The sequence below is a fragment of the Sander vitreus genome, chromosome 8, assembly GCF_031162955.1.
Source record: "Sander vitreus isolate 19-12246 chromosome 8, sanVit1, whole genome shotgun sequence".
NCBI classification, from domain to species: Eukaryota; Metazoa; Chordata; class Actinopteri; order Perciformes; family Percidae; genus Sander; species Sander vitreus.
The window spans coordinates 1,624,772-1,634,771 of record NC_135862.1 but is presented as its reverse complement, the minus strand read 5'-3'; the positions used below and the strand labels follow the sequence as shown (position 1 = coordinate 1,634,771).

The 10,000-nt window shown below is 55.6% G+C and overlaps 1 protein-coding gene across 5 annotated transcripts in view; it reads left to right on the top strand.

Annotated features, from left to right (window-relative positions):
- LOC144521757 (zinc finger protein 609-like) overlaps positions 1-10,000 on the top strand; it is a 59,596-nt gene that overhangs the window by 43,545 nt on the left and 6,051 nt on the right. For all 5 annotated transcript variants that reach the window (XM_078256344.1, XM_078256345.1, XM_078256348.1 and 2 more), the window contains 2 exons: positions 629-2,768; positions 9,466-9,847. In XM_078256344.1, coding sequence (XP_078112470.1) covers positions 629-2,768; positions 9,466-9,847 — 2,522 coding nt within the window. The remainder of the gene's footprint in view (positions 1-628; positions 2,769-9,465; positions 9,848-10,000) is intronic.

The following is a 10,000-nucleotide window of genomic DNA, read 5'->3' as shown; positions in this document are numbered from 1 at the left end:
TTAATACACCTGGTACCCCGTTAGGCTGTCTCACAGCACCTTAATACACCTGGTACCCCCGTTAGGCTGTCTCACAGCACCTTAATACACCTGGTACCCCGTTAGGCTGTCTCACAGCACCTTAATACCCCTGGTACCCCGTTAGGCTGTCTCACAGCACCTTAATACCCCTGGTACCCCGTTAGGCTGTCTCACAGCACCTTAATACCCCTGGTACCCCGTTAGGCTGTCTCACAGCACCTTAATACCCCTGGTACCCCGTTAGGCTGTCTCACAGCACCTTAATACCCCTGGTACCCCGTTAGGCTGTCTCACAGCACCTTAATATACTGATATAAATGTCATTTTAAAAAATGAATCATAATATTGCACCTGTCAATCCAGAAGGAAATATTCTGGAGCCTATGTTGTCGTCAATCCTGCTGACGTTGTCTTTGCTGTAATCAGCTCAGAATATATGTATTCTTATTGTATAATGTCGACTGACATTTTCAGGAATACATAGTCATGGAAATGTGCCAAAAAGTCATGAAAAAGTATTGGTTAAAATGCGTATGAACCCTGGGTATCTCTGTCTCAGAGTCTCTGAATGAGCTAAACCTGTGCGTTGCTTCCCGTGTGTTTCCAGGTTCTGCGAGTCTCCGACCAGCGACGTGGAAATGCGGAGCGGGCGCGGTCGGGGAAAGCGGATGCGCCCCAGCAGCAACACGCCGCTGAACGACAACAGCAACTCCTCCGACAACAAAGGCAGCGGCAGCAGCAAGACGCGCGGAGCTGCAGCCAACAGCAAAGGCCGGCGAGGCAGCCAGACGGCGGGCGGCCCAGAGGACGCCAAGGCCAGCCCGTCGTCCGCCAAGAGGAAGACCAAACCGGCCTCGGACATGGAGCCCACCTCCAGCTCGGAGGACACCAAGGCATCCAAGCGCATGAGGACCAACTCGACTGGCGCTGTGCTTCCCCTCGCCGTAGGGAAAGCGGACGCCCTGCCCCCGCCACAACTAGACCGCACCTGCCCGTCTCCCGTGCTCATCGACTGCCCGCACCCGAACTGCAACAAGAAGTACAAGCACATCAACGGGCTCAAGTACCACCAGGCCCGAGCACACAACGACCACGATGTCCGGTTGGACCAGGACGGAGACAGCGAATACGGGGACGACCCCGCACTCCACCCGGACCTGGCCTCCTGCAACGGGGCCGCCATCTCCCCCGCACGCTCGACCACGCCCAAAGGACGCGGCTTCGACGCCCCGTCGCCCTCGCCGGGGAAGCTAACGTCGAAGGGGAAGAAGAAGGCGGGAGAGGCCGAGCCAGAGGCCACGGACGGCGGCGAGGAGGCGGCCTGTTTGACGGACGACGCCAGTAACGACGGGATGGACGACAGGAAGGCGAAGAAGATGGCGCCCAGCGGCAAAGCCGATAAACTGACACAGAAAGGCGTGAAGCCGGGCCGCCCTGTCGCACCCAACGCCCCCTCGCCATACGCCCTGCAGGCGTCCTCCCCCGCTCTGGGCTCAGTGGTTCAGCCTGTCCCCAAGAGCCCCCAGCTGAAAAACACGCAGCCCAAAGCGCCCCCATTGGCAGACGCCGCGACCAGCCCCACCCCCAAGGACAAGAAGAAGAAGGACAAGAAGAAGCGCGAGGGCGGGAAGGAGGGCGACAGTCCGAAGGGGAAGGGCGCCAGGCCGGAGGACGGGAAGAGCCCGTACTCGGAGTCCCCGGACGCTTTGCTCAACGGCTCCTCGGAAGCACAGCAGAGTCGTCTGGCGAGCATCAAGGCTGAGGCCGACAAGGTGTACAGCTTCTCGGACAACGCGCCCAGCCCGTCCATCGGCGTGGCGAGCCGGATCGAGGCCGGCCTCGGGCCGCAGCTCAACCAGAACGGCGCCGACAACGCGTCCGTCAAAACCGGCAGCCCCGCCTACTCGGACATCTCGGACGCCGGGGAGGACGGCGAGGGGAAGGCAGAGGGCGTGAAGGTGAAAACGGAGCCCGACCAGGGGCCTCGTGAAGGCGCCAAGAAGGCGCTGTTCCCCCCTCAGGCGCCCAGTAAAGAGTCGGCGTACTACCCCAACTATGACTCCTACTACTCCCCGAACTACCCCAACCCGAGCCCGGGCGCCGCGCCCACAGCGCCCCCCCACGTGGAGGGAGCTCAGGTGAAGGTGAAGAAGGAGGAGGAGCCTGAAGTGTGTGAGGACCTCAAGCTGAAGGTGGAGCCAGTGGAGGAGAGGAAGGTGGACCTGGGACCTCAGCAGCCGTCCGTCATCCAGCAGCGCTCAAACATGTACGCCCAACCGCTGTACTACAACCAGTACTACGTTCCGCCGTACTCGTACTCCCCCGACCAGGCCTACCACGCCCACCTGCTGGCCTCCAACCCCGCCTACCGCCAGCAGTACGAGGAAAGGCAGCGTCTCGCCGACAAGAAGGCGGAGGGCAAGGAGCGGGAGGCGTCTGGGAAGGAGGAGTGGAAGCATAAAGCCTCCGTGCCCCCCACCCTCTCCAGAGCGCCGAGCCTCACCGACCTGGCCGCTAAGGGGGCGCTGAACCAACCGACCAAGCCCAAAGAGACGCCGCCAGCGGCAGAGCAAGCCAAATCGGTCATCATGGCGAAGGGAGAGGACCAAAAGGCCGCCACCGCTGCCCAGCCTGAGGGCCTGAAGATGAAGCTGAGCGAAGCTGGGCATCATGGGAAAGAGGAGGCCAAGCCAGGGGTTGAGCCAGGCAGGCCGTCAGGCGTAGAGCCCGCCATGTGGTACAGACAGGTAACTGCATTTGACCCGTTTCTAGATCATAAATATGGGTTTCTTTTAAGCAAATTGCCCCAAAATAATGTGGATGGTTCCATAAGACGCTCTTCACAAAGGAAATTAAGGATCAGATCTCTACTTTCATAGAATTTTGGGTGTTGTTATTCAGTTTTGTAGCATCATCCTGACTAAACTTTGACATATGTGTGATGATCCGTTACCTTCATTCCTCTGATCTTAACACATTAGTCCAAATCATTCATAATTTCTGCTTTTTTCTTACACAAAAATTAGAAAATGTCATATGAATGAGGTTTAATGACCATGAATACCAAAAATAAGTGTAAAACTAGTGCAAATAAATAGGTCTAGTGGTGAATATACTGGTGTTAATGGAAACAAGTACCAAAACCGTTGAAATAAGCAACAAAAACGTAAAAACTGTCTAAAAGAGACACTGTTAATTTGCTTGCTCTTGGGGAAATTACTAGAATTGTTGGGTCCTTGTAAATTATAGAGTGTGGTCTAGACCTACTGTCTGTAAAGTGTCTCGAGATGACTCTTGTTATGATTTGATACTTTGAAAAATGTTATGAAAAAGACGTTATGAAGCGATGTGATGAAGCGACGTAATGACGTGATGAAGCGACGTGATGACGTTATGTGATGAAGCGACGTGATGAAGCGACGTGATGAAGCGACGTGATGAAGCGACGTCATGAAGCGACGTGGTGAAGCGACGTAATGACGTGATGAAGCGACGTGATGACGTTATGTGATGAAGCGACGTGATGACGTTATGTGGTGAAGCGACGTAATGACGTGATGAAGCGACGTTATGTGATGAAGCGACGTGATGGCGTTATGTGATGAAGCGGCGTGATGAGCGGCGTGATGAGCGGCGTGATGAAGCGGCGTCATAGCGCGTGATGAAGCGGCGTGATGAAGCGGCGTGATGAGCGGCGTGGTGAAGCGGCGTGGTGAGCGGCGTGGTGAGCAGCGTGATGAAGCGGCGTGATGAAGCGGCGTGATGAAGCGGCGTGGTGAAGCGGCGTGATGAAGCGGCGTGGTGAAGCGGCGTGGTGAAGCGGCGTGATGAAGCGGCGTAATGAGCGTGATGAAGCGACGTGATGAAGCGGCGTGGTGAAGCGGCGTAATGGCGTGATGAAGCGGCGTGATGAAGCGGCGTGATGAATCGGCGTAATGGCGTGATGAAGCGGCGTGATGAAGCGGCGTGATAGCGTTATGTGATGAAGCGGCGTGATGGCGTTATGTGATGAAGCGGCGTGATGGCGTTATGTGATGAGCAGCGTGATGGCGTTATGTGATGAAGCGGCGTAATGGCGTTATGTGATAAGCGGCGTGATGAAGCGGCGTGATGAAGCAGCGTGATGAAGCGGCGTAATGCAGCGTGATAAGCGGCGTGATGAAGCAGCGTGATGAAGCGGCGTGATGAAGCGGCGTGATGAAGCGGCGTAATGAGCGTGATGAAGCGGCGTGATGGCGTTATGATGAAAGCGGCGTGATGGCGTTATGTGATAAGCGGCGTGATAGCGTTATGATGATGAGCGGCGTCATAAGCGGCGTCATGAAGCAGCGTGATGAAGCGGCGTAATAGCGTGATGAAGCAGCGTGATAAGCGGCGTGATGAAGCGGCGTGATAAGCGGCGTGATGAAGCGGCGTGATGAAGCGGCGTGATGAGCAGCGTAATGGCGTGATGAAGCGGCGTGATGGCGTTATGTGATGAAGCGGCGTGATGAGCGTTATGTGATGAAGCGGCGTGATGGCGTTATGTGATGAAGCGGCGTGATGGCGTTATGTGATGAGCGGCGTGATGAAGCGGCGTGATGAAGCGGCGTGATGAAGCAGCGTAATGGCGATGATGAAGCGGCGTGATGAAGCAGCGTCATGAAGCGGCGTGATAAGCGGCGTGATGAAGCGGCGTGATGAAGCGGCGTGATGAAGCGGCGTGATGAAGCGGCGTAATAGCGTGATGAAGCGGCGTGATGACGTTATGTGATGAAGCGGCGTGATGAGCGTTATGTGATGAAGCAGCGTGATGGCGTTATGTGATGAAGCGGCGTCATGAAGCGGCGTCATGAAGCAGCGTGGTGAAGCGGCGTATATGGCGTGATGAAGCGGCGTGATGAAGCAGCGTGATGAAGCGGCGTGATGAAGCGGCGTGATGAAGCGGCGTAATGGCGTGATGAAGCAGCGTGATAGCGTTATGTGATGAAGCGGCGTGATGGCGTTATGTGATGAAGCGGCGTGATGGCGTTATGTGATGAAGCGGCGTGATAGCGTTATGTGATGAAGCGGCGTCATGAAGCGGCGTCATGAAGCGGCGTGGTGAAGCGGCGTAATGGCGTGATGAAGCGGCGTGATGGCGTTATGTGATGAAGCGGCGTGATGGCGTTATGGTGAAGCGGCGTAATGGCGTGATGAAGCGGCGTGATGAAGCGGCGTGATGAAGCGGCGTGATGGCGTTATGTGATGAAGCAGCGTGATGAAGCGGCGTCATGAAGCGGCGATGATGACATTATGTGATGAAGCGGCGTGATGGCGTGATGAAGCGGCGTGATGACGTATGTGATGAAGCGGCGTGATGAAGCAGCGTGGTGAAGCGGCGTAATAGCGTGATGAAGCGGCAGTGATGAAGCGGCGTGATGAAGCGGCGTAATAGCGTGATGAAGCGGCGTGATGGCGTTATGTGATGAAGCGGCGTGATGGCGTTATGTGATGAAGCAGCGTGATAGCGTTATGTGATGAAGCGGCAGTGATAAAGCGGCGTCATGAAGCGGCGTAATGATAGCGTGATGAAGCGGCGTCATGAAGCGGCGTCATGAAGCGGCGTCGATGAAGCGGCGTGATGAAGCGGCGTGATGAAAGCGGCGTAATGGCGTGATGAAGCGGCAGTGATGGCGTTATGTGATGAAGCGGCGTGATGAAGCGGCGTGATGGCGTTATGTGATGAAGCGGCGTATGATGGCGTTATGTGATGAAGCGGCGTGATGAGCGTTATGTGATAAAGCGGCGTGATGGCGTTATGTGATGAAGCGGCGTCATGAAGCGGCGTCATGAAGCGGCGATAATGAGCGTGATGAAGCGGCGTGATAAGCGGCGTGATGAAGCAGCGTGATGAAGCGGCGTGATGAAGCGAGCGTCATAAAGCGGCGTCATGAAGCGGCGTGATGAAGCGGCGTGATGAAGCGGCGTCATGAAGCGGCGTGATGAAGCGGCGTGATGGCGTTATGTGATGAAGCAGCGTCATGAAGCGGCGTCATGAAGCGGCGTGGTGAAGCGGCGTAATGGCGTGATGAGCGGCGTGATGACGTTATGTGATGAAGCGGCGTGATGGCGTTATGTGATGAAGCGGCGTGATGGCGTTATGTGGTGAAGCGGCGTAATGGCGTGATGAAGCGGCGTGATGAAGCGGCGTTATGTGATGAAGCAGCGTGATGGCGTTATGTGATGAAGCGGCGTGATAGCGTGATGAAGCGGCGTCATGAAGCGGCGTGATGACGTATATGATGAAGCGGCGTGATAGCGTGATAAGCGGCGTGATGACATTATGTGATGAAGCGGCGTGGTGAAGCGGCGTGATGAAGCGGCGTAATAGCGTGATAAGCGGCGTGATGAGCGGCGTGATGAAGCAGCGTGGTAAGCGGCGTAATGGCGTGATGAAGCGGCGTGATGAAGCGGCGTGATGAAGCAGCGTGATGAAGCGGCGTGATGGCGTTATGTGATGAAGCGGCGTCATGAAGCGGCGTCATAAAGCGGCGTAATAGCGTGATGAAGCGGCGTGATGAAGCAGCGTGATGAAGCGGCGTCATGAAGCGGCGTCATAAGCGGCGTGATGAAGCGGCGTGATGAAGCGGCGTGATAAGCAGCGTCATGAAGCGGCGTGATGAAGCGGCGTGATGAGCGGCGTCATGAGGCGGCGTGATGAAGCGGCGTGATGGCGTTATGATGAAGCGGCGTCATAGGCGGCGTCATGAAGCGGCGTGGTGAAGCGGCGTAATGGCGTGATGAAGCGGCGTGATGGCGTTATGTGATGAAGCGGCGTGATGGCGTTATGTGATGAAGCGGCGTGATGGCGTAATGTGGTAAGCGGCGTAATGGCGTGATGAAGCGGCGTGATGAAGCGGCGTTATGTGATGAGCGGCGTGATGGCGTTATGTGATGAAGCGGCGTGTATGGCGTGATGAAGCGGCGTCATGAAGCGGCGTGATGACATTATGTGATGAAGCGGCGTGATGGCGTGATGAAGCGGCGTGATGACATTATGTGATGAAGCGGCGTGGTGAAGCGGCGTGATGAAGCGGCGTAATGGCGTGATGAAGCGGCGTGATGAAGCGGCGTGATGAAGCGGCGTGGTGAAGCGGCGTAATGGCGTGATGAAGCGGCGTGATGAAGCGGCGTGATGAAGCGGCGTGATAAGCAGCGTGATGGCGTTATGTGATGAAGCGGCGTGATGGCGTTATGTGATGAAGCGGCGTGATGGCGTTATGTGATAGGCGGCGTGATGGCGTTATGTGATGAAGCGGCGTGATGGCGTTATGTGATGAAGCGGCGTCATGAAGCGGCGTAATGAGCGTGATGAAGCAGCGTCATGAAGCAGCGTCATAAGCAGCGTCATGAAGCGGCGTGATGAGCGGCGTAATGAGCGTGATGAAGCGGCGTGATGGCGTTATGTGATGAAGCGGCGTGATGGCGTTATGATGAAGCGGCGTGATGGCGTTATGTGATGAAGCGGCGTGATGGCGTTATGTGATGAAGCGGCGTCATGAAGCGGCGTCATGAAGCGGCGTAATGGCGTGATGAAGCGGCGTGATGGCGTTATGTGATGAAGCGGCGTGATGTGGTGAAGCAGCGTAATGGCGTGATGAAGCGGCGTGATGAGCGGCGTGATGAAGCGGCGTGATGAAGCGGCGTAATGAGCGTGATGAAGCGGCGTGATGGCGTTATGTGATGAAGCGGCGTGATGGCGTTATGTGATGAAGCGGCGTCATGAAGCGGCGTCATGAAGCGGCGTGGTGAAGCGGCGTAATGGCGTGATGAAGCGGCGTGATGGCGTTATGTGATGAAGCGGCGTGATGGCGTTATGTGGTGAAGCGGCGTAATGGCGTGATGAAGCGGCGTTATGTGATGAAGCGGCGTGATGAGCAGCGTGATGGCGTTATGAAGCGGCGTCATGAAGCGGCGTGATGACATTATGTGATGAAGCGGCGTGATAGCGTGATGAAGCGGCGTGATGACGTTATGTGATGAAGCGGCGTGATGAAGCGGCGTGATGAAGCGGCGTGATGAAGCGGCGTGATGAAGCGGCGTGATGAAGCGGCGTAATGAGCGTGATGAAGCGGCGTGATGGCGTTATCGTGATGAAGCGGCGTGATGACGTTATGTGATGAAGCGGCGTGATGGCGTTATGTGATGAAGCGGCGTGATGGCGTTATGCTGATGAAGCGGCGTGATGAAGCGGCGTGATGAAGCAGCGTGATGAAGCGGCGTGATGAAGCGGCGTCATGAAGCGGCGTAATGGCGTGATGAAGCGGCGTCATGAAGCGGCGTCATGAAGCGAGCAGTAATGGCGTGATGAAGCGGCGTAATGGCGTGATGTGATGAAGCGGCGTGATGGCGTTATGTGATGAAGCGGCGTGATGGCGTTATGTGATGAAGCGGCGTGATGGCGTTATGTGATGAAGCGGCGTGATGAGCGTTATGTGATGAAGCGGCGTGATGGCGTTATGTGATGAAGCGGCGTCATGAAGCGGCGTCATGAAGCGGCGTCATGAAGCGGCGTCATGAAGCGGCGTAATGAGCGTGATGAAGCGGCGTGATGGCGTTATGTGATGAAGCGGCGTGATGTGGTGAAGCGGCGTAATGGCGTGATGAAGCGGCGTGATGAAGCGGCGTGATGAAGCGGCGTGATGAAGCAGCGTCATGAAGCGGCGTCATGAAGCGGCGTGGTGAAGCGGCGTAATGACGTGATGAAGCGGCGTGATGGCGTTATGTGATGAAGCGGCGTGATGGCGTTATGTGATGAAGCGGCGTCATGAAGCGGCGTCATGAAGCGACTTGGTGAAGCGGCGTAATGGCGTGATGAAGCGACGTGATGACGTTATGTGATGAAGCGACGTGATGACGTTATGTGGTGAAGCGACGTAATGACGTGATGAAGCGACGTTATGTGATGAAGCGACGTGATGAAGCGACGTGATGACGTTATGTGATGAAGCGACGTGATGACGTGATGAAGCGACGTCATGAAGCAACGTGATGACATTATGTGATGAAGCGACGTGATGAAGCGACGTGATGACATTATGTGATGAAGCGACGTCATGAAGCGACGTCATGAAGCGACGTGAACGATGAAACCACAGTTTTTGCAAGTTCCCGCAATTTCATCGCATAAAAATAAATATCCCACATATTCCATCGCATTTTTTAAGAAAACGTGACGCATAATTAAGGATTTTAGCCCAAAACAATCACAAAAAAAACTCCACATTTTTCTGGAAGGACTGATTATCTAGTGCTAACTTTGGGTTTAGATGAAACCTACAAACACAACTAGACAGACCTGTTCTGGGAGCCAAACCTCTAAAAACAAAAAGTATGTTTTGGCCTGTAGTGTCTCCTTTTAAAACATCATCAGACATCATCGCTGCCAGCTGTCTTCACTATCTTCTAACGTCCTCTCTGCAGGAGCCGGACTCGCGCTTGTGGCCGTACGTCTACCCCAACAAATACTCTGAAGCCCCGAAACCGCAGGAGGAGGACCGGTGGAAAGAGGAGCGGGAGAGGGAGCGCGACAGGAAGGGGAAGGAGGAGAGGCCACGGCCGAAGGACGGCGGCCAGAAAGAGGAGCTGAAGGAGGGGGCGGAGGGCAGGACTCAGCTTCCTCCAGAGGAGCATCGGGGGGGAGGCAAGGAGGCCCGCCCCCCCCACATGCAGTTCTCCTCCCCTCTGGCGCAGCACCAGGGCTACATGCCGTATATGCATGGACCGTACGCCTACAGCCATGGCTACGAGCCGAGCCACCCAGGCTACAGAGGCATGCCCTCCGTCATGATGCAGAACTACCCCGGTAAGAGGGAGAACGTGGTCGGATCTAAAGGGGGCGCACTGATTTAAATAACCTTTTTTTTACCCAGCGCTGTATGGAAAGAGAGAAAGTATGGAGTCATAGTCTATAAAGAAAGTATAGAGTCATAGTCTACAGAGAGAAAGTATGGAGTCA